The following is a 26,141-nucleotide window of genomic DNA, read 5'->3' as shown; positions in this document are numbered from 1 at the left end:
CCGCCGAAAAATAGGGTGCGGTCAGTATGCCCAAGGAGGTAGTTATCAGTGATCTCTTACAGAGATCAGTCATGGTTTAGCCTTGTTCTTCTCATCATTATGAACCAGTCGCTATGTAGGTAGATCTTTCTTGGTGAAATAGTGAGAGTTTTATGCAGCGACGTTAAACGGATGACGTCGAAGTCACGTGGCTCGCGAGATTTTCTTCCCTAGGGTGTCTGTGACAGGAGAAAAAATTAGAAAAGAGTCAGTTTGCAGGTGCGATTCAATAGTATCATTCATGCCACTTTAGTCATCGGGGATCTGACAACAATTGTTAGGATGAGATAATTATAATTTATCCATGTTGGTATAGAAACAGAAACAAATGTTATAAGTTGGTTTCCGTGCTCATTCTTGCAAACATTAATGGGTTACACCATTTTTAACCTTCTTTACTGGACCATCAGTGCTCAGCTATAAATGCCAATGAAATTGCACACGAACAACCTGCAAACAAGGTACATTCGGTATTGAATGTGTTCATCGGAGGGCATACGTTGGTTTTGTCGGAATACCCATCCAAGCACTGAACAGTGAAAAAATAAGGAAACCCTCAGTGGACAATTCCTAGGGCGCCCTCATTTGGGTCGTGACACTGATCTTTTTAAAGAGGGGAGTGGGTCAAAATAATCCGTCGCATATTTGCAGTTCTTACGCCTTATTGGTCAAATTAGATGACTGTTGGTTGATCATCAAAAGGACCTTAATACGCAACGAACTGTGATTAACGGATCTTAGATTGGTGTCGGTATAGGTCCACATAATTATACTCGATACAAACGCAATGGCTACTTAAACTGTCAGCCGAACAAATCAATTCAGATCACACATATCTCGATTGTAACAGGGTCCCTAACTGTTTTAGTTGTAATCATTACGTTATAGTCTTTCAGATTCAATTTGCAACGATATGAAACGAGAATGTATTCGGAGCAGCAACTAAATACCGTGTGGGTTTGTGTGTTCGGCTGTGCGTGACAACTATTTATGATTTATGATATTGTACATGCTCGATGTGTTTCTACATTATTTACAATTTCAAACTGGTTCACGCAATTTGATTCGTGTCAAACAGAATGGACGAGGGCAGAATATAATGATATTATGTCAAGTATGTGGGATCGCGATCTGCCCGGAGTGTTTTCCCACGAAATAAGACCTTCTGAGGTCTTCATCGTACAATGGCAGCCCTCATATTATTTACCTTCAGACTGTTGTGCACGCAGACACCTTTGACCTTGTTCAGTGTAAACTCGTCGGGACATGAATAGAACTCTGAAAAGAGGACAGAAAATGTACACATTATAATAATCTAGGTTGTGGGAAATATGATAATGGGAAATTTTTCGAACCTGTAGATAGAGTCAAGGTGTTAACAATTGACATTTAAGCACAAATTCCTCTTAATCTAGAAAAAAAAAAAAGAAGAAATGCACTGAAGCACACACGTTATGAACATTATGCACTCACGGGCAAGGTATAGGTGTTGAGTGCCTGTCTTCTTTGCTATCCTACAATAATCTGCAATGAATTGAGTGAAAAGGCCTTGGTGTAGAATTTGTATGTCATTCTAGATATCAGTTGCTCTTGACCTACTGCTGGAAGAGGTGATTTCAGTAAAGGACAAATCATCTGTATTTCAACCCTTTTGGGTTCTAACAATGTAAGAATTATGACTTTTTGCTTTTGAGACCTACTGATCCATCTTTTCATGGATAATGTTTGTTTTTGCTTCTGGTTACAAGGGATGTCGCAAGACCTAAATTGTAATCTCGTTATTTTGTAAATCAACATTAAATCTTGCTAGTTAGGTTTGGTCGTTTTTAGTTTGTCATCATCATTATCATTTATTATTATTATTATTATTATTATTAATATTATCATTATTACTATTACTATTATTATTATTATTATTATTATCATTATTATTATTATCATCATTATTATTATTATTGCTATTATTATCATTATTATCATCATCATTATTATCATCATCATTATCATTATCATAATTTTAATGTGAAGGCACAATATTGTACTGTGAAATGTAAAAAAAAAAAACCTTGTCAGATGATCATACCTGCTGTACAGCCACGTTCATCGATACCACTCCGACAATCCGGAGTTTCGTCGCAGAGGGCAGACTTTATCATACAGATTCCGTCACACGCGAACATGCCAAACGCCTCGCAGTCCCTTTGGCTGCGATCTGTACCGAAGAAGTTGACAGATTTTGAATCATCAAAAGACGAAAGGACATAAAAAGTAGCTAGATTGAGAGGAACATCTGTATTCAGTTACACGATGAGATTCTATGATTGCCAAGACAAAATTTCACGGTATCTTTGAATATTTTAACTCTTTGTTTCCTCCTCCGCCTTCTCCTTCTCCTTCTCCTCCTCCTCCCCTCTTCTTCTTCCTCTTTTCCTTCCTCTTTTCTTCTTCTTCTTCTTCTTCTCCTTCATTTTTTTTGTCTTCTGCAGTTTCTCTACAGTTTTCTGAAAGGACAGGATCTGTCAGAACATGTACTGTGTAGTTAGTAGATATTGTACTTCATGGCCTTTCTGCATTAATTTGTTTTCCGGGTTTGTTGTATCGACTTAAAAACTTGTCCCACGTATCGAAAATCGAATTTCTCTTACCGCAATGATTCCCTTCGTCCGAACCGTCCCGACAGTTCGTAAACGCGTTACAGAATAATTCGTCCTTCACGCATTGCAGTCCATCTGCACATTTAGAGAACCCATCCGGACACGGATTCGTACATCTGTTTAAACAACAGTGGATAATTGCCGAATGAGATTACAACATGAAGTTGTATAATCATGGGGTAAACATGATAATGGAGCTGCAACTACGCCTGCAATACTATACTGATAGCAATACTAATTCTTCTGCTACTACTGCTGCTGCTGCTGCTGCTACTACTACTACTACACTTACTATAACTATTACTACTACTACTACTACTACTACTACTATTACTACTACTACTACTACTACTACTACTACTACTACACTTACTATAACTATTACTACTACTACTACTACTACTACTACTACCACCACCACCACCACATCATCACCACATAATGTTACCATGCTGCTGTTGCTTCTTTAGCGCTTCTGCTGGTAAAGATTTTATCAGACAATTTTTGTTGGTCTAGTAGTTTTTTTCATAGATCCTTTTACAACCATTTCTCTTCAATCTCACCCTATTACAACATTTTAAGGGCTACTGCTTCTCCATTGCCATCATTATTGTGGGATTACTACAGCGCCGTTTTAACTCATCATTTCTGCCACAAAGTGTGGGGCGTTATCAAAACGTTATCATGGCTATTGATATCAGTGATAACAGAAAAATTGCATTTGTGATGCTCCGTACAAAATGTAGATAAATAGATAAATCTATAAACGAGGCGTTTAGAAGACAAAGGGCAGACTTTGTATGAAGATGAGGAAGCTGCTCATATTAATTTACATAAATCATAAAAGAAGTATTTTTCATTTTTTAAACGATTTTTAAATGAAGAAAAACAACTATGAATATGGTAGAATCACACCAGTAGCCAACTCGAGGAATATGCATGAATTCGAATACACCAGCATTTTAAGGCCCGTTTCTTATCATATATTTTCAGTCCTTGTTTTGTTGCCATGGTAACAGCATCCTCACCTCTCTGATGTTTCGTCGGTATTGTCGTCACAGTCCTGAACCCCGTCACAGAAATCTTCGATCTCCAGATATTTTCGGTCCCCATGAGACCCGATGCAAGTCACTGTCACAAAATTAATCGGATAATACATCAACTTCAGTATCAAGTTATAACTCTTTCATAGGCATTTACACATTCACTTGAGTTGTTTGCATACAGATTGTTTATCTGAGTGTATGTTATCCTTAAATTACGCTGGACCTGTCGTAGAATATAAAGCTTAATTTTGTATCTTCAATTGATGGAAAAATGCTTCTTTGCTCATTTAATTGTGTGAGGATAGAGTAAGCTTTCTCGGAGTTACACGGTCTTCATTGTAAGGCGCTAACTAATCGTCGTAAATTGTTTATTGTGGTGCATATGTAACATGAACATTTTTTACTTTCAACCAACATAATGAATCACACTCCCCTTCCCCCTTCCTTATACCTACAGAAAACGCTTTCAGATTTGCATTTATATTCTTTACTGCGATTTTTCGATCCATACCGGTCAGATTTAGCCTTTTGACAAGGCCCTCTCGTTGTGCGGGGACAAGCGAGACCCATAGGGCCTACTTTCGCTCTCGGCTGGGATCGCTTCGCGCAAGAGGCCTTGTCAAAAGGCTAGGTTAGGTTTAGCGTAATTGAACCTTCACCCAGAGTCCTGACACTGTGAGCATTATGAGTTCTGCCAGTTTTTCGAATGAATACAGATCATTTACCCAGAGCTTGTAGATTTACGTTTCCTTATTGTGACCACAATGATCACACAACTTGCAAAACAATGCCTTCGATGAAACTTGGTCCGGCCAATCATTATCTCGTTACATGCTCTTCGTCAACGCAACACAGAACTGAGCGTTAACGGCTTCCGTTTCTCGTTTCGAAATAATCATACGTAGTGTAAAGTGACCCAACCTCCACTTTCGTCTGCGCTGAAATGAAATTGAAAGCAAAGTGCGTCCAAGGGTCTCAAAATTTGACTCGTTAACAAGACTAAATGCGGGATGACATATAGTGATATAAATCTTTTAACCCTTTGACATCAAGTTACGGTTATCGCCGTAGCCCTCTTGCAGTGCACACTCAAATCCACGTAGTAATGAGTTCAAAACTACTTACAGCAACTCTTCTCGTCTGCCCCGTTGTAACAATGGAAGATTCCATCGCACAAGTCGGTGTCCCGGATGCACTGAAAGGACCGCCCACATTTGATGAATCCTGTAGGGCATTGTCTGTCCGGTTCTGTACGTTGGAGAGATGATAAATAGGCATTATTTACCATTTGCAGACGAATACAAAAACACAGCTTTAGTACTTCAAAATAGTTCCGAAATGTGAGTTAGGGATAGAAACAACCAATGTAACAATGGTAATCAGTATAATCAATGTTAAGTATTGTTAAATATACAAAATATGAACAGTTTCCAGAATACACCGTCTACAGTTATTGTTTATAGAGAAAAATAGTGATATCTCCTCATATTTTAGGCTTTATTGCGAATATTTAATATGGTAGAAGGTCTTGTTTTATACAAATGGCCTATACACATATGCATCAAATGTGATAACTCGAACATTCCTTTAAATCACAGCTCCCAATGGTAAACAGTACTTTTAAAGTATTGAATCATGTCGAACCTAAAAGCACAGTAATCCCAGTCTAAAAAATTCAAGCAAACGTCCTGATAATAATAATATTTGAACCGCTGGAAAGATTCCAAGAAGTAACATGTCAGGCATTTTCAAAATCACCAGTCCTCTTACACGTCTTATATTCTAATGTGTTCTGACGTAAATATACCTGTAAAACTTTGAAATTCCCCTCACAGCTCCACTCCATTTGATTCATTCATTCGATTTTACAATCAAAGTTGAATAATCAATGGACTACAAAATGATTCTAAAACCAAGAAAACACTCACTACAGATATCTTGGCTTTCGTCGGATCCGTCAGGGCAATCGAACATGGTGTCGCACACTGTGTCTGGCAACACGCACTGACTCCCGTCTGCGCATGCGTAGCGACCTCCTGAACACTTTCTGTCTGCTTAAAGAAGCAAAATGAAGACAAAACAAAACATCATGAAAAAAAATACGACATTCAAAATGTGTCATTAATAGCTAGGGAAAAATGAAAAAAAAAACACTTGGCTACAGGAAAACCCAAACTGCTAAGCTGTTCTGTTCTAGGCCTATCTCGAAAATTATACATTAATCATGAAAGAAAGCACCAAACAGATTAGTAATCGAAGAATGCAAATACATGTCTAGCCTATTTGGTACTTCGTTTCTTACAACATGCGCTTCCCCAGAAAATGGAGTATTTAAAATTTTGTTCTGTTTATATCATATATCATATATACATCACATATACAACCTTCAGAGAGGAAATTAAATCTATATTTTTTTTTTCTATGGACTGGCAAATGGAATCGGGATTATTTTAAAATGCTTTGTAAAGTAAAGAACAATAATGTCATCTTTGACGTACCTTGCAAAAGATTGTATTAAGCTTCTACACATAAGTTTATCGATGAAGACATAATTGCAAAGGACAACAAGCTTTAATTGGATTATTGATATTACATGACCTACGAAGGAATTAGCTGATCTCAATACTTTGTAATACATCTATACACATGTGCTGTGGATGGTGTGGCTTTCTGTTTTAGATTGCTTGAACCATGCTTGAATCCTCGAATCTTGTCACAAGTGATGCAAACCTTCAAAAACGCTACAATATTTTTGTTAATCTTTTTATTTTCTTTTATTTTCTACCTGTTGATGGTTTGGCCGTTTGCATGTCCGGACCAACCTCTGGAACTTCCGTGGATCCAAGAATCGTCGGATATGGTGTTGAGAAGACAAACGTTGGTTCTACGCAAGGAGGCAGATAAGAAATAAATTACCTGACATGATCTGCACTCTTGATGTTAAGGAGCCATTGTTCTCATGATAATTATTCGTGGCATGTTTTCATTGTGTTATAATGTCATAATTTGTTGTGCTGCTCCATGCAGAGATTGGGCCCACGCTCAAAATATCTCTGGTTTTCCATCTGAAGCATGGGATGATTGTGGTCGGGGTATGATAATCCACTTTTGTTTTGACAGGTACAAGCACGTGATTCTCATCGATTCACATAGATTCACATAGATTTTGTAATCGCTGGAAGTGTGTTTAAAGCTCAACGGATGAGACTCACGATATCTCGCATCCTGCCCGCCACTATACAATGGAGGCAGGTAGCCAACATAGCGGTGATGCAATCCTAGTAGACGTATATTGAACCTGATACTTCAGATATGAGATTTGACAATAACCAACAGGTTCTTTTCTTTCTTTCCTTCTTTCTTTCTTTCTTTCTTTCTCTCTCTCTTTCTTTCTTTCTTTCTTTTCTTTCTTTCTTTTGGTTAAATTAAATCATCGAGGAAAAGCATGCCAAATGTATAAAAGGGTAATAATGATCATTTCCCTCCTCCTGCTCGTTTTCTGACTACTACTGCTACTACTGCTGCTGCTACGTACTGCTTCTGCTACTACTACTACTAGAAACTGCTATTTTTTTGTCATTTTCTTCTTTTCAGAGCATTATAACCTTAACCATTTTTTTACTTCTTGCTTTTACCAGGTGACATCTAAGTAAAAAAAAAGTACCCAGAGTAGACAGAAATGAAGCAAGCAATACAAATTATGATCCCCTAAACCATCACAGCTATTAAACAGCGTTGCTTCAATTAACTCTGTCTCTCTTTTTTTTTTTGGTCATATCGTCACCAGATATAGTCTGTATTGTTCGCAGTTGATGTTAATTTAATGTTTCATTTGCAGATGTACGAGTACACTTACCATCATCTTCATCATCAGCGTCCGTCACTGCAACCAGTTCATCCAGTTCCATCTCCAGTTCCCTGTTATCGGATGGCGTCGTTGCCACGGCGAGATCGCTGTCCATACTTGTAGTCGAGATTCTTTCCTGTCCTTCATCTCCAGATCTGGCTAAGTCTCTCAGTTCACTCGCCAGGGGGTCAAAGCCGAGCTCGACATCGGTTTGATACTCCGTGACTACTTCGGTAACAAGAAGACTCGCTTGATCAATCTCCACTGTACTGACATCCAGGGGAAAATCAAAGCGCTCTCGTTGATTTTGTGCATTCATCGACAAGGGTATCCCAGTGGCTGGTGTGCCCATTTCAGTCATCTGGGTTCCTGTACCAAGAGGTTGCTCCATCTTAAAAGGGTCATCATCATCATTCACGTCTTCATGGATGACGTCGTAAATGATTTCGGTTACCATTGTCACGTCTGTAATGAGCTCATAGTCGCCATCGATGTCGGTGGCAAGATTCTTATCGGTTCCTTCCAAAGGAAGTTTTCCTTCCTGCCGAGTACCGCTCCCGAGACTCTGCCCGGGCTGCTCTCTAGCATCGTCCTCCGATACATCTGCCGTTGTCGTGCCTAATTTAAGGTGTGTTGATTTATCTGGGACGTTGGTGTAGGGCCCTTCCGTGACCTCCACAATATCGGTGACGACTTCGGTTAGGATCTCATCGACAATCTCCTGATTCTCCAGCTCGTCAACCACTTCGTCACTGGCAGTGGGTGCATCAGTAGGACGAGGTTTAGCATCGGAGATAAGGGTTTTGTCTTGAGGTGTATTCTTGCTGGTATCGTTTAATTTATCTACCAGCATTTTTAGCTCATCGACGAGTTCGTCGATACCGTCGACGTCCACCCCTTGTATTACATCAGGCATCGACGTCGGAATTACTTTATCGATTTCATCGAAGTTCAAGATATCCTTTTCATCGTCGGCGTCATTGTGGTATCCAAACTCCATCAAATCGTTCACCACGCTTTCTCCTGGATCATCCTTCACAGTTACGACAAGTTGGTCTCGAAGTTCGTCCACGAGATCATCGCCTAAAATATCGTCATCTGTATCTGTCTTTCCTGCTATGGCGTCATCGATTATAGCCTTCAGGGCCTCGAGTTCTTCAACAAATCCATCTGGGGAAGAAAATAAACCAATTAAAGAGGAACTAGATTTTTTTTCTTCACTTATAATGTAACATTTTCGCAATTGTAGACTTGAAGAACAGAGTATGATTTCTTTTTCTATAGCGTCCCAACATGGAATAACAAACGTGATAACAAACTTTGGATTATCAATATGATAAGTATTTAGAGGTGATGGCAACATGACCTCATCTTATTTGCAAATGTGACTGAAATCGAAATCACAGTCTCAAAAAAAGGTAGGAAACTTTATATGTCCACTGAAGTCTATTTTAAGTCTTATTTCTATGAAGTTTGTATTCATATCATATAAACAAATGAAGTCATCTAGAACATGAAGTGGCAGGTTACTTTGAACAGACAAGATAGGAGTTAGGTTCGTTATGTTCGTGAAGTTATTGTTTGCATTGCTTGTCTGCTGGACTGGAGGACAGGGATGCATGAGGATTTAACCTCTACCTTTACGATGATGTTGCTTACCTCTGCTTTCACGTACAGGACTGGGGGAGGTTAACGTTGTCACGGCAACCAACTGCACCACTCCAAGAACCAGGATCGCTCTCGGTAAGCCCATTGCTACAGTTCTGCATAGCAACGAGAGAGAAGCTCAAAATGTTAACATTTTGATGGCACCATAAAAGGAAATTAAGAATTTCAGTCAGAACATCAACTGACAGTATTGATATGATCATTAATCTAATTTCGTCATATTGTTGATTATCATCAATATTATAAAATCTATCATTTCATTCTGAAATTCAAGACATGCGCTGTGCACAAATGATTTACTCGCATTATTCAAGCGTTTCCAGTGACGGATGCACCGAATTGATCGTGCCAAGTTTGAAAAAGAAAAAGCTAAAAAATCGAGAGGTGCAAATGATCCGTAGAGCTTTCTTCCTAAACCCCTGTTCGGTCTTCTAGACATCAATCATAAATTGCCAATTATAAGATTATAGTACTTTAAAGAAAATGCCCGATTAAAACAATTTACAGTGGGTGGTAAGACTTTCTTCATATAATTAATCTTTAACCACATATCCGGCCTACTTACACGACATAAGCAGAGACAAGATAGTATAAATCGTGTATGTAATATCATAATCACAGGGCCTGCGCATAATCATCAACCCAATGGCATGCAAGGTGTCCCAAAGAAGGCTACTAGAATTATAAATATACTTCTGTCAAGTTCAAGTTCAAGGTCATTTTTATTCTCGCCACATCTCAACATAATCAATACCACATACAATGCAAATAAAAGGAAAGAGATGACAGCATAAGAAGTAAAGAAGCAAGGTACATGAAACCTTTGATGATGATTACAGAAGTGAAACATTTGAGTCAGTGATAAGTGATTTGGGGATGGAAGGACACTAAAAAAAGTGAAACTTGCATATTATGGGTCCCACACACCAGTTACAATGACTTAAAAAAGGAAAAACGTGTAGTTACCAAGTCTAGCTCATATTGCTTCGGATCTATTGACCAAATTAAACATTAAATTATACCCATAAATATATAGTATTGTTAAGACGGTGAATAAAACTAGATAAAGTTTATAGGTGTCCCATGTCTATACAGATCTTATCGCAAGAACAAAATAATTGAAGACGCTGTGAAGTATTTATCAATGCGGGGTACCTATCTTAATCAAAGATGGCACCCTTTCATCTAATATCATCCTAGTTGGTTGATCTTAGGGTCTCTATTAGTTATATGCGAATACACTCGCTGTACCACAGGGACTTTTATAGGCATTGTTCATTGCGAATTGCAAATTCTACCTCTTAACAATAGGTATCGATCAGAGGTATCGATCGCAACGTTTCCGTGTGGTAAGACAAGGTGTAACTAAAGACGCAGGAATTTCGTGCGTCATAATGTATAAGGGAAACAACAGCATATCCCTCTTGAAGATGTTGGAATTGTTTGTTGAGTGATTTTCGTCTAAGAGATATTTTGCTTCTTTCATCTATTTTTGCGTCTTTAACATTTGTCAGCCTTCATCAACAAAATCCACAAAGCATTGCGATAGGTAGCCGTTCTCATTACTTTCAAATATACTGAAAAAGTTCTGAATTAATGATATGTAACTCACCGCTATCGGATGTTCCTAATTCATAAAATTGGAGGATGAAAAAAATGTAGGTATGCTATCTTTGAGAAAAGCGTCTTTGAAGTTAAGTGTACATTCAAATGCACTAAATGTATCCTAATTTTTGTGCATAAAGCAAGAATGGAATGGCAATCTTCATGGCGATTCAGGATTATAAGTTTAAACACTGACATTGCACGCTCATTCACGTATTATATTGGGTTCCATGACATTTGCTCCAGCGACAATTGCTCCCATGAAATATCTGCACGCTAAGCCAAACATAAATTGTACTCACAAACATAACCTTATAACTCTAAGCCTCATCCTCAATTCAGAGTAAACCTAAAACCCTATCACAACCCTAACACTGAGCCCAAGTCCATGGAGAAAATAAGATCGGAGCAATAAAACTATTGTCGTAGGAGCAAATGTCGTGTCACCAATATATTGATTCATGATTATGTCATTTATCGCTGGTAAATTGCTAGTCAATTTCAAAGTTTTTCAATAGGTTTTCATGCAGACTATCGCAAAATTTGTGGGTTGGTAACTGGGGAAAATCAAAAAAACGAGATAAAGAATGAGTTCAACAACAACAACAACAACAACAACAACAACAACAACAACAACAACAACAATGCAAAGTGTTATAGGCCAATGATAAAAAAAAAACAACAAATGGTAACTTTGGCAGAAAATATTCAATACACTAAAACAGCAAAAGACCCCAAATGCATACTCATAAATCAGCTGGTGCTACTTTTTAGATAAGTTTTTGATAAACGGTCAAATTTTTATTTTAAAAAAGTCTATCATTCATGCTTTCTGTATAGTTTTGACGCGACCAAAGTTACACCAAGGAGTTATCACACAACTTTGAAGGGATGGTATATAGTTTTGGTTGAGATGGGGATTCAATTTTTAACTTTTTTTTTTTTTGGGGGGGGGGGAGAGAATAGAAACCACTTACATGATATATAAAAGAACATACAATTCTAAGAGGAATTAAAAGCTTCTTATATGAAAATCGGTTTTGTTGAATGACTGAGATATCCCCCCCCCAAAAAAAAAAAAATAAAAAATAAAACAAAGTGGTCCTTGGTAATCTAAAAGGTGGGACCCACTCTGGCATGGTAACATGAAATACAACGAGTTTGGCATTCTTCAGGAAATCAAGGATCATATGGCGCAAGAACTGACACTTACCTCGCAGAACTCAAATCAGAAGAAATAGGAGATGATGTCTTAGTCCAAAATAATTCAATCCATGTTTCGGATACTATCCCAGTAAGATGTCTAGGTCCTCATCATCTGGCACGGCCGCGGAAAAGCAGATGACACAGGTGCCTCACCACTGGTGGACCAAGAGAGAAAAAGGTACAGACAAAAGCCCCCCTCCTCTCATCTGTAAAAGCTTAACAAGGACGCGCGGGGAGGGAGCAACCTGTCACCTCTCGATAGCTAACAAATGGCTAAAGTTGTCTCGCGGGTGGACCAAAAGGGAGAAAGGGGATTGGGGGGGGGGGGGGGGGAGAGCTGATGGGGTTGAAGATGATGATACTTAATTATGTTTTTACTTGCGTACTCATGTGTGACGACGACTCGCGTGGATTTCTGTTTTTTTTCCTCCGTAAAAAGTAAAGTTGCAAAAGTGATTCGGAAAAGATAAAGGTAAGAACAATACTTTCATGGAATGTACTCTTCTCATCCCCCTGCTCTCCAAAAATCTCCTGCTACGCCCCCTCGTCGGAGGTGAGCTCTCTATATTTGACACTGCAGCGGACGGCTTTGTCCGGAACATTTCGTAGATGTATAACGAGACATATTATCTCAAGGACTGTGGACCTTTCCTCTGATCGATAATATTGACGAGGATTGACACAAAGAGTTGAGTGGAGAGGGAGACGGAAGGGGTGCTGGAGATCGATATGTCAAGGGGGGGGGGGGGTGATTCCACCATCCGCTTTGACAAATGCGCTCATGCCCAGAAACAGACAGAATGTAACAACTACATAACTATAATTTGATAATGTTATTTACACATTTACAAACATAGTACATCCCAGCTGAACATTACATTAGACAGATCGTATTCAGAACAGAGAAAAAAAAAATCGATTGCTGTGAAAGTTAAGTAGGTTAAGAGCAATTAATGACACATTTAAAAGTACACATGCACAAAGGGAATAGATGACTACGGTAAGCTTAGTTTCTCAGTCAACAAGGTTATAGATAACTATAGATACAAGTCAAAATTTATTATAAGTACATTGACATCTTTATCGAAGCTTAGCTGTATTTCTCTTTTAGAATGTCATTCACTTCCTCGTCATTTGTTATAATATTTCTATACCAGAGAAGCTGTTGTTGCTGTTCGTGTACAATACAGGAGAGCTGTCTTTGCGCACAGCCCCCCCCCCCCCGAATGTTTTCATTGTTCACTCAAGAGCAATGTATGCCTAGAGCTGCCTAGAGTGTGAGCATTTAAATCTACCTGTGTATATTTTGTTTGTAACTTTACTTTTGTGATGATTAATCACTGAATGATGCTGATTGGCTTTAATTTGGGGATACCATGGTTTTTTTAGGTTTTCTTCCATAATAATTCATTGTATAGATTATTTTTGCTGATTCAAGAAGAACTGTTAGTATCGTTGATATTATGTTTGAATGTTTGGTAATGCTGTTTAATTTGATTATCATTTAAAGATATGATGAAGAAATAACCAAATGAAATGAAATCAAATAATATATCAAATATGCTACAGTAGATACATTATCATGATAATGAGATGGTCCTATTGACCCACGGGTTATAGATACTTAGATGCAACTACCAGATAAGAGGGTCCTGCCATTACGATGACATCATTGCCATGTGTCTATTTTTGCACCTTGATACTTTATTTCTCTATAGTGATTGGCATGGCGGGTAGAAACATCCGGTCCAAGATCATTAGCACTTTGACAGGAGTCGAATGGGGGATATCTTTTTGAAAGTCAGAAGTCTCCTCCACTATGCTTCGTTACTATTTGTGTGTGTGTGTGTGTGTGTGTGTGTGTGTGTGTGTGTGTGTGTGTGTGTGTGTGGGTGTGTGTGTGTGTGTATGTATGTATTAGCGTGTGCGGTGTTTTTGTTTCAATTAGTATTTTATTTCGATTCCATCATCCATCCTTGATTACAATGAACATTCAGTTGTTGTTGCTAGCTGCGTGACGTTTCAAACATATTACAAAATATTACAAAGTAATTAGGACTGTCATTGTGTCAATTTCTGATTATTCTACTACACACAAATAATATACAGTAACTGCTTCACAAATATAGTCATCCCCGCAATAATTATGAAATCAATTTTTGATAATGGGTCAGCAAAACCAATATGTATGTACAATACACAATACCAAATATACCCATTAACTGCGTTCATATACTCGTCACAGCAGTAATTATTAGATAATGAAATCAATTATTGTTAAGGGGTCAACAAAAAGCCTACATACCTATGTACACACATACACACAAAAGCTTTACAAACGTACATGATCAATGTCTGTACATAATCCATACCTATAAAACATTACCCCTCCATCGCTCACCCGAATCACCTCATCAGCACTTCCCCCTCTATATATAGGCACACTCCAGGTATACCTCACTCCAGCACAGATACAAGCGCATATAAGCACACACATGTGTAGATGTAGATTCTATGTAGATTCTATGTAGATTCCTCATATTTCACATGTTTTATTGTCTTATAAGCTGTACGTGACAATTCATCCAGGCTTTTGTATTGTGATGTTTATGTTTTATGTATTTGTTGAAATGTGGAATATGGAACAATAAAAAACAAAACAAACAAAACACACACACATACACACACACACACACACACACACACACACATACACACACATACACACACAAACACAGAACCTGATCACCAACAATCAACCACACAACAAACATGCACAAAAGGAGAGAGAAAGGAAAAAATCGATTCAGTGCAATTCCGGAACGGTTTTATGTATCAAACACCCATTCATCAGTTCTAATTTTGGTAGAAAACACACGATCATGTAATGCTTTGAAGGGAACCCAAAAATATACATTTCGATACTTTGATACACTGTGTGAATCGGGTGTTTATGTGGACATCATGTAGGTTGGAGTATGTTATTGGACAAGGGTTCTTTAATTTCGAAGCATGACGTGGAATTTCATGAGGCAGACAAAGAGAGAGAGAGAGAGAGAGAGAGAGAGAGTGAAAAGCTTCAGTATTTTTTACCAACTCATGTATTGTTTACCCTGCATAATGCCTTAATCTTATCATATATATCGTATTGCAACATTATCTGGGCAACCCACAAATGTAACACAGACCGTATACTTCTCCTACAGAAAAAAAAGCAATTCGAGTGTGCAGTCGAGCACGCTCTCGAGATCACACCGACCCACTGTTTTTCCAGCTTAAATCCCTTAAGATAAATGAAATAAATTTTCTCCAAAAAGCTGTATTTATGTTTTGTCTCAAGTCAAACCTCTTGCCTCCGATATTTAACAGAATATTTCGGTCAAATTCAGAGATTCACTCTCATCCAACCAGACAATCCACAAATTTACATTTATTTAACCCCAAAACCGCACTCGCGCATCATTCTATCAGACACTCCGGCCCTGACACTTGGAATTCCCTTCCCATCGAAATCAAAAACATGACCATTATGTATTCATTTAAGAAGGCTGTAAAACTTCACCTCCTTAAGCAGTATTCCCCAGGATAACATTCTGATTCTTTTATTGTATCAATAATCAAATGTATATGAATATGCACGTGGTACATGATGCATGTATGTGTGCATACATACAATGTATATCGATTTATTTATCTATCCATATTATGAATATGAATATATATGTATGTATAGGATAGGTACATCATGTATATCGACGAGCATGTATAATGATGTATGTGTACGATGTGCCTTACCATATACTGCGTACATAAAATATGCACGATATATTTCATTCCATATCAGATTTGTATAGGATACTGTGTATTCACATATTATTATTTTCATAGTGAATATTCGGTTATTACTCCGGCACAGGCAACTGAACGTGTTAACTTTAATATCATTATCATATTGTATTTATCATCATTCCTATCATCATAAAGTAGTTGGAGTGGTACACATACACTCTTTAACTACCCCCCTACCCTTCCCTATTTCTCTCTTTCTCTATTCCCTATTCTATCCAGAGTAGGTAAGCATATAGTCTCCATACCGTCAAGCCTCGGCTTATTTTGGAGACCCTTCTGTTGAAGTTCCATAAGCTGTTTGTATTTGTCTTGTATCTATTGTACTAAAAACTATGTGTCGATATACTGTTTGTCATAAATGACATGTACATAATCATATCTGATGTAACGGAATTAAGCAGAAATAAATCAAATCAAATCAAGTCAAATAAAAAAAAACCCTTGCCTTTGGACAACAGATTGCGCTTTTCTCTGATATGAGAAAGAGCCTGGGAAGGAGACTATGAACTTACAAGTTGATCATTGCGAGGCAAAAAGTTCGTGTAAACCTGCATTATGTTACACATGTACTTGAAGAACACTTCGCGTCACGTGTTAATGTTCATCACTGCGGTACAGCACACAGGGTTGAATCTCTCAACGTTACAGTGGAGGAATAGCATTTTTGGGAAAGTTATCTTGCTCATGGTTAGGACAGGAACGAGCACATCAGGGCAAGTTGATTAATCGTTGCCGAGTAGGGTCTCGAAAGTTAAATCCCGACGCCCTCTCTTGGCGAGATAGTGTCAATGTCTCCCCACATTCGCACCCAAATTTCTGCCTCTCCCTCAGAGAGAGATGGAAGTCGCGCCGCGGGGATTGTGTCTGAGGCTGAACTTGACCCCGTGAGTCACCTGTTGCTCATGACATCACCATCTGTCAATTAATGTCCGGACTCCCAACTGAGTTGCTGCAAAGCCATGCCCTTCCATAATATGCAATCGGTCAGCTTTAGGCCTATACTCGATATAATCGCTGATAACAATGACAGGGTTGTTTTTGTTTTTTCTTCTTCATCATCTTTGTCAGAAGGAGATACAAAGTGTATGCAGTCAGTTGTCTTCAAGACACATACCCAAATACCTACACACACTAAGACACAAGTGTGTATATAATTTGATTATGTGTGTATCTGTGTGTGTGTGTGTGTGTGTGTGTGTGTGGGTTTAAAGTTTAAAGTTATGAGTAGTTGAGGGTTGCATGGGTATGGTGGAAAGGTGGGAATGAGGGTGGTTTATGTTGTTGTTGTCATCGTTCTTTTGATATAATAGAAATTTCATTTCCTGTTTTTTTAGTGTTTGGCTAAATTGCTCACAATTGCATGTATGGATTCTGCTTGTTTGTTTTGTAGTTAAAAAGGAATGATCGGATAATTCATTCTATTTCCTCTCTTCTGTTTGATATCTGCGTTAAAATGAATTGAATGATTATTCTTGTTTTATGGATTATGGATTATGTCTCATAACTGTAGGAATATCTACATGATTTATGACAGATGTTATGTAGAATGTGTGTAATTTTTTTTTGAATTGTTATATTCTCAAAGGAAATGGAATTAATAAAAAGATCACTGAAAACAAAAAAAAAGTGTGTGTGTGTGTGCATTTACCTACTATTCCGCAACACAAGTGAGAAGAACAGCTGCTTATTCTTTTTTTTCAAATGATAGAATTTATTGATTTCTCGAGGCAACATAATTTTACAGAGGATAAATGAATTAAAAAGTTATTACTTCAACACAAAAACATTTCTTTGATACAAACAATTTAAACACTTATCTGTGTTTTTTATGCTTTTTTCAAATATTTAGATAACTTCTTACTAACAAACATACTATAAAGGGTCGTACATGCGAGAATACCCACTAATGCAAAACATAACTGTATATACCCAACCAAAAATGGTTTATTCTTGTTTGAATTAGTATTATTGTGAAAATGAGCCTGACGTTGAATGGCATTCAATAAAGAATATCATTTAAAAATGTATGCATTTAAGGTTCTATATTATGTCATTTGCTCCTGCAATGATTATTGCTCTCATAACTGTTTGCACGAGTTAGCCAAACATACCAACAAACGTCACCCAAACCCTAATCCTAATCCTCACATCAAACTAAACCTAAAACCCTATTACAGCTCTAACCCTATGTCTTTGGAGAAAATAAAACCGGATCAATATTGTGGCAGGAGCAATACTTATTATCATATGAACATTTAAATATAAGAATGTCTTTCAAATTTGGCTATCATACTTGGAAAACCATTCTTAAGTATGTAATCAAAATGTAAATAGTCATTCACGTGACTGTGTTACATTTCAATTTGTTATCATAGCATTCCTATAACTGAAAATAAAAATATGACAATGTTATTTGGTATCTTTGTCTATTTTTTGCTATCAGCAATTCCATACAATTGTATATATCACTTTCTCGTCACTTTCAACGCTCTACACTTCTAATATGGCTGATAGTCTCTGTTGGTTTGATCTTGAATGTACCGATTGATCTAGGCTTTTTGTTCTTAGTTGTCTCGTCTCTTTACTTGTATTTCTACTTCTTCCCTTTTCCCCTTTCCACTTCTTTTTTCATCCCGCACACTTGTAGTTAAGTTTTTACTTTTTTTTCCTCTTGTGAGGTGCCCACGTTGTACATGCATAGTCTTTTAAGTGGGTACCTCCACTTTTTTTCGCACAATGTATAAATATGTCTGTATGAAAAATGCCTAATTTTGTAATGATTATTGACAAATGTTATTCTTTGCTATCTATGTATCATTCCTTCAAACGCATGCCGAATCTATATTTTTTTGTACATTCTGTTGAAAGAAGTGAAAATGAAACCTTTGAATTGAATTGAATTGAATTTTCTCGAAATTTTCTCTTATATGGACTCGGACCTTTCCTATATTCAGGTATTCATAATATCAACCAGAGGTATTTGTGGCATGTTTGTTGAATTTCGTTTGAAAGCGTACGTCTTTTAATCAAGAGGCGTCGTATTGTATTTGGCAACTTTGTTGATTTAGGTCACTGGGTAATCATCACCATTCTTCGCATTGTATTTGACATTGTTATTTCTTTCTTTCTTTGTAGTGGATCTTCACCCTTTTTCATCAGACTTTATAAAATCTGTCTTGCATTGAGAAATAAAAAATTGACCATTACTGTTGGAGGGACTTTGGATAATGGGTACAATGTTATGAGGTTTTTGGTGTCATCAATGCGCACTTAAAGCACACCGAGGGTTACTGAAGTGGTTCATTATCTTTGCGTGTCTCCTCCGCGATTAAAAACATGCCTTGTTGTATGATTTTGGTTCTAGAATGTCCTTTAAGAAAATGCGCGTCATACGGTTTATCATCCCACCATCTTATCAAACGGTGACATCATATTTTGACAAGATGGCCGTAAATCACTTTGAGGAATCTTTAATTTACAATCTATTTCCCCCTTTGACTTATATGATAGACAATGTACCTTTTTGCAATTCTGCCACCGTTTCAAACGTCACTCATGACGTGACCTGAATGATGATTTTAGTCAATGATGAAGATGATTATAGTGATACATATTGCTGATAACAGTGAAAACGCTTGTATGAACAATAAAAGTAGACTTACGCCACACTTATTCTATAAAGGGAAACAGTAATTGTTTGGGCTGCCTCGTTCTAGGCTTAGAGCGGAAGAACAAAAGAAAAGGAGCAAAGTATCCATCATTTTGTGAAACATTTTACGTGAGCTCGTGACTTGCACCCATTCATCATATCTTATCCCCCTTCATGAGTTGTTGTTATATTCAATGATTTAAGATCCCAAAACCACCAACACCGTTTTTCAGGTTTGTAATTACTACGTAGACATTGAATTTCAGCCATAAACGCGTGACGTCAAGATCCTATTTCACTTTTTCTGTTTAATCGGTATGTCTTGTCAGGTTTTTTTTTCCTTGCCGGCATTGCCAAGTTCCCTGGTTGTCCTTGAGAGAGAATGATTGCACCAGAAGTACATCCATAGGCCTACAAACGTCTTTGCTGGGGTGAATGTGTTGTTGTTGTTGTCGTCGTCGTCGCCGCCGCCATCGCCTTTCTCGCTCATGTTATCGATAGCAGACACTCCAAGACTGTCACATTATTCGCATACTAGAATTCTGTGATAACAATTTCGCGTTATTCTTGCAGGTAAAAACATTGTATTTATAAGAAGTGGCAGCGCTTGTCACAACTAGAGGAACTTAGGTAGAAAAAGAGTGGAAGCCCTTTCTAAAATCGTTCGAATCCGCCTGTGACCGCTTTGGATTCTGTTTTGAGTGTATTGTGAACTTACGGTCAGTGACTTTTTCAAATGCGTATTATACACCTGCACTGAATTATATGTTGTGACAGACGTATAGGAGGCAAATTGCTATGGCACACAAAAAGGACAAGAAAATAAATAAAGATGCAAAGAGACATAATTAATGGGAGAATTTGAGAAGGAAACGCGAGGAAGGATATAAGGAGCAACATAAAAATCAACTGAGCGAAAGAAAGGAATTGCAGTGAGACAGAGATCGGAATGAAAGTAAACCTGCGTAGTCTGAACCTGTATACTGTACTATGCAGATTAAAGTTGTTATAATGCATCTCTATAGGGCTTTTTACACTTGTAAATTTTTGCTTAGCCCCGGACCAACGGTGGGGCTAAGGGGGGGGGGGGCCTTAGCCCCACCGTTGGTACGGGACTATCCTTAGCCCACTTTCTGTTTACACTCGTTTTTGCCAAAGTGGGCTAGCCCCACCGATAGTACGGTACTATCTGGCCCTGCAAAATAGCAGGGGTTAGCACCGCAATTGCGGTGCCAAGCAAGTGAGTGTAAACAGAACGAAAAAATAATCCTGGGCTAAGCGACGGAGACGAAGTCCGACCCTCACTGACCAATCAGAAACGAGGTAATCAAGTGCTGCCGGTGCGTGCGTGTACGTGTACAGTACACAGCGTAATTATGAATATTCATGTGGTTTGGAAAGTCCGGGGCTAAGAAATACGAGTGTAAAAAGGTCAGTTTTCTCCTTAGCCCCGGACAAGAGATAGTACGGGACTAATTGGCGAGTGTAAAAAGCTGAAAAAATTGGTACGGGACTAACGATAGTCCTGGGTCAGAGAAAGTCCGGGGTTAAGAAACACAAGTGTAAAAGCCCTTACGATTAAAGCTGTGTAATAATTCACGTTGAACGATATCATCATTCGAAGTATTGGCCTACATGTCATCTGCGTTTCGGTTGGGTGGAGCGCCCTCGGTGGATAAACATGCAGTACCTGTGGTCGAATGACGAAATCTTGTCTCAACTCACGTCGCGACGAACAAGCTACCTTATAGTCATCAACCACTGTACATGCATTGATGTGGACGGAGGAAAACCAGAGAAAACCAGTTTACAATAGCGTCTGCCCGACAACAAAAGAATAAGTGCAAAGGGGTCATCATGAGTCTATTTTCTCCTCTCTATTATTCTCCACGATGTTGCCCCTATATAAAAACATTTACGTTCTCTCTCTCTTTCTATATTTCTTTCTGTTTTGATTTCGGAAAGAAAAGTACCAGATCTGTCAAGGCAATGGCGTGGAAAGAGGAACTAAAAAGCGCACAATTCGCATTGTGCAAATAATTACTGGGCGAAAATCAAATTGATTTTGCTAATAAAAAGAAAATGCTTGAAAACATTTACAGGAATTCGGCAAGCAACCATCTGCATCAGTAAAGTCGTATAAACAGCAAATGAAATTGCACAGAACACTGTAAGAAATTGCTGTACTCACACAAGTAACATTTCTGTCTGCGATAAAATTCGATAGAAGTTTCAGTTTGATGACCAATTAGGTGTGTAGGATACCTCTTCACACAAAGTGTAATCCCCTACCTGTTACGATGAAGACGACTTCAATCACATTAAACAAAAGGAGCGGCAAAAGTTTTATTCAGGTGAACACGAGATGTGAACCAGGTGACATTTCAACGTTTCCCACGCATGTTTGCACGATAAGGTGTTTTTGGTAGCGGCCTGATGTCGAATACTTGTACAACATACATGTACATTTATGTATAAATCTTTTTTGTTTCCTATCAATAGAGCATCACGATATCATTACAAAGCGGAGTACTTTCTCGTACCACATTGAAATACTTGTATGCAATATCAGAATCCCATGAATGGAAAGCAAAACATTTATCTCTGACTTCCTCCCAGCTATTCTTTCATTGACATATTGTTTACTGTTCTCACCCATAGGCTTGGTAAAGAAAATTTTATTCATCTTTGTTTAATTATGCTGGAGTCCATGTGTCGTATAAGACGTACAATGTACATGATGTAGAATCAGCTAATGTATAGTTCCCGAAAGAGAGTGGAGCACAGCGTGGGGTTCACGGTTAAAGTTATGAGAACCTCATAGCCTGAAAAGTGCAATCATACGAAGTTTGCGTTATGCAATCTGTAGGGGCAATTACGCGCGTGAATGAACATATTATTTCCGAAGATGGCCAGCAGCCAGTTGTACATCCGTATTTATCTGCACCGTACTTTCGTCGCCGAGAATCAATCTGGTTTGGGTTTGTTTGGCTTGTATGGGTTTTGTACATGGTAATATATATTTATATTTTTCAATTCCTGTATTTTGTTAGACACACACACACACACACACACAAAACCCAAACAGAACATGATACTTAAATAATATAACATACTGTAGACACATAACTTAATACTAGTATAAGGGACCTGCAAGGTGCAACGTATAATTCATTACAGTTTAGGAGAACATCTTAACCAATGTAATAATTACATGCCTCAGAAATTATCTAATTAACATATCCATGTATCATCTTGTCGTTAAATGATAATTAGAAAATACAGGAAACCGCCATCATGACCAGTTTGATTTCGATGGCGCTCTTTAAAAAAGTTAATATTTGGTTTGAATGCTCAGTAAATAAAGGAAGTATATTACGACTCGAGCTAAATAAACGATTCAGTCTCGGTTTCCCTCTCGCCACATAAGGCAAGATATATAATTATTAAGTTCATGTAAGAAAAGCGTTGGGTGTGCCTTCGAATGATTAATTGAACAGAGTTTGAATGTATGCAAGATTTCCGACTGAATATGGTAGGTACGTGACAAAGGTACATGTATACTATATATATTTCGCCTTGTTGAGAGAGAACATAAGCGGCAGCCTCTGCAAAATGTTGAAAGGGATAGTCCTTGTTCAAGGACAGTCCGCGGCCGTTTAATTCTCCCCGAGGCAAAATTAACTAGCCGGGATTGTATGGGATCGAATATCATAAACATTTCAAATTTTTTGTGTTGGTTGTGATTCATAGCAATCCGGAACCGTTATAGTTTCTCATGACACGCTGTAAAGGAATACGAAAGTCATGCTTGCGCCACCCCAATGAAATAAACAGTACACGTACAATCTGTATTTCACTATGTCAGTTGACGCCTTTTACTAGACTATACGCGAAAGCGTCCTTCTACCACAAACGCAGGTGGACTTCCACATGCATCTGATTATCAACCCCAGCCAAGCCTCTGGCGACGTTAACACTGCGCCTGCGCGCAATAGCATGAAACTAATAATTTATGTTAATTTTATACTCTACACCGGTTCTGACCGGTGCCCCCATTGCAGCTGTCTGTTGCTTCGCACACCAGAGCCAACGTGATTGGGTACCGGGTGCGTGCACATCTACAATGTAGTTGCTTTTCTTTCCCGAGTGAAACCGCGGAATGATCTTCATGTCGGCTGCTTGCGTGTTGTGATCGATTTGAGATTCGTTATAAAATCTCCCTAACGGTCACCTTCACAATCCTCCCTGCTAAAATCGTGTCCAATTTTGTACCAAATAACAGACATGACCTAAGATTCGTCGCTGATTCACACCAAAGATTCTCAGACCCCAGTTTAATCAAACGCTGTAATCAGCGTCAACTTTTCATCGCAACAATTCCATCGATTTGCCTCTGACATCTTGTGGCAGCCATTTTTTCCATTTGCGTCTGCTCTGGTCTCTCTCTCTCTCCGACAGTTCTTCGTGTGATGTTGATGCCGCTGTCGTTGCTCTGAACCTGACACACAGTTTTTACTTGGTAAGTATATACATGTAGCTCTATATGCCCATCATTAACGTTCGATCTGAGGTTAATATGCTTGTCATCATGACATCAAGACATTATATCGCGGCTTTTAAACTTAACGCTGATTTTTAAGCTATATACGAAAGTCATTTTTTTTTTTAAATCAGAGCTCTTGAGAGCAGTTTTGTCATCTCACGGGCGATTCACTATACCCAATACCGTCTGCACGAAATATTTTTGAGTCAAGCCGAGTCAAGCCAAATAATATTATGCCAAACTGTTAAAGAAAAAATGAGGCTTATGATCGGAAAGGTGATGATTCGGATTAACCTTTTGATTTCCACATATAAGGTAAGTGTTCCATAATTATGATTATTAACATGGTTCAAAAGTATTGAGCATTTCAGATTCGATCTGATTGAGTTCAACAGACCAGACCGGAATGAAAACTATAGCGCGCAACTTTCAAGGGGTAAGTTTATTTAGATGTTGGCAAACACGAGTTGGTTTACCGATCATTCGGGTGGCGGAGCTGATCAAACTGTAAATTTTCTGGGGCGGATGATGAAACTGTGAAGGTAATACTGAGACTGGGTATCAGCTATAGGACTACCAATCTTCTTAAAAATCATTTGTGTCTTCCATTATTAGCCTTGTTTCGCTCCGTTCTTTGTGATCCTGCGCATCTTGGCTTTTCACCAAACGTGAGAGGTAAGTGGACGTATACTGATATACCGTACTGCGCATGAAAAGTGTTTTCTTTTCTCTCCCCCCCCCCTCCTCTCTCTTTCTCTCTCTCTCTCTCTGCAAATATGTTTCTCGTTTCACACTGCTATGAGTGAGAACGGCCGTTGCATCCATTTGCGGGTATAAACAACACAGGGTGTTGTAGTAAAATCATTTGATGCGTCGTGTGCCGAAAGTTGTTTTATCCCCTTCCCATGATTTTCACAGTGGACGGAACAGATGGTTTACGAATCACATCAAAAGCTAGGTGGTTTATGAATGCAATCAATGATTATCAAATTTCCTATCTCTATATCACATTTCTCTCGACCTTGAACTCAGAAAAAAAGTAAAACGTTTGAGTTACATCTTTACTGACTTCACAGAACATTTTACATCACGAATTTAACTCTTTGCTAACACAGGATGCCATTGTAACTTCGTTTAGCATTACGAGAAATATAACAATTATAGTGACCATATTCTATAATGCAAAAAATTTCATCTACTTTGAATACATTGTACATGGAAATGGTGAAGAATTATTTTGCTTTTCAAGTTTTAGCATTTTAATGTTGACATTGGCAGTGCTGCAGGTATGGACTTACAATTTAAACGTTCAAGGCGCGCTGAATCTAGCTTTACATTCTTTACTAGAAAGACGGAGAAAATGAATCTATAATTTGTACAAAGCTGGATTTAACATTATGCCTTTGTAAATCTTAAAAGGTTCAGCTGGGTACATATTTCAACTTTGTTAGAGATGACCCGTAGAGAAGAGATTAGTGAGAGAAGCGTGATTTAGACTATATAACTGTTTCGACATGTGAATGTCTGTATAATGTTTGTGAAAGTTGAATGGGTGTGGATGTGTTTGTATGTGTGTGCAATGTGTGTGTAGCGCGTCCCTGTGTTATAAGTTAAATGATGTGAGAAGCCTTTTTACTGGCACTCAGTTCTGACTTCTGAGGGAGGCCTATAGATGGTATAAAAGCTGGTCCATGTTTTATGATGGTTGTTGTTTTGTCGGCTTAACTACGAGGTAGAAGTAGATTTTCCGCCTTGCATCCAATTTGTGTAGCGCTGGCTGCAATGTACAATGCATAATAATATCGACCTTTAACCGGTTATGCGGACAGCTGATCGCAATGAAAGGAGTTTCGCTCGGTTGGACCAGGGAGGTCTTACCTCCCTGGTTGGACAGCGACGCGCCTGTGTGCTTTTGGTCATACAGACGACCAGTAGGCTACTGTATAGATACCACAGTTAGAATGTATGCTGGGGAAGCCATTATAGTCTATATTGAACCATATTTTGTAGGCGCTCTTCAGTGTAACAAACA

At 38.3% G+C, this 26,141-nt stretch overlaps 1 protein-coding gene across 1 annotated transcript; it reads right to left on the bottom strand.

The window, feature by feature from the left end:
- Positions 1–209: 209 nt before the first annotated feature.
- On the bottom strand, positions 210–9,339 carry LOC139723508 (uncharacterized). The gene is made up of 11 exons (XM_071634746.1): positions 9,246–9,339; positions 8,236–8,756; positions 7,596–8,094; positions 6,525–6,623; positions 5,668–5,790; positions 4,865–4,987; positions 3,722–3,824; positions 2,685–2,809; positions 2,123–2,251; positions 1,247–1,317; positions 210–218 (listed from the first exon to the last, which is right to left on the bottom strand). Exons 1-11 carry the CDS (start codon positions 9,337–9,339, stop codon positions 210–212), a joined length of 1,896 nt encoding a protein of 631 aa, XP_071490847.1.
- Positions 9,340–26,141: the final 16,802 nt, after the last annotated feature.

Source organism: Diadema antillarum, unplaced genomic scaffold (assembly GCF_040938485.1).
Source record: "Diadema antillarum isolate AM-2024a unplaced genomic scaffold, OU_Dant_1.0 scf00000192, whole genome shotgun sequence".
NCBI classification, from domain to species: Eukaryota; Metazoa; Echinodermata; class Echinoidea; order Diadematoida; family Diadematidae; genus Diadema; species Diadema antillarum.
Note: the sequence above shows the minus strand (reverse complement) of the source record. Positions and strands in the feature narration are given on the sequence as shown.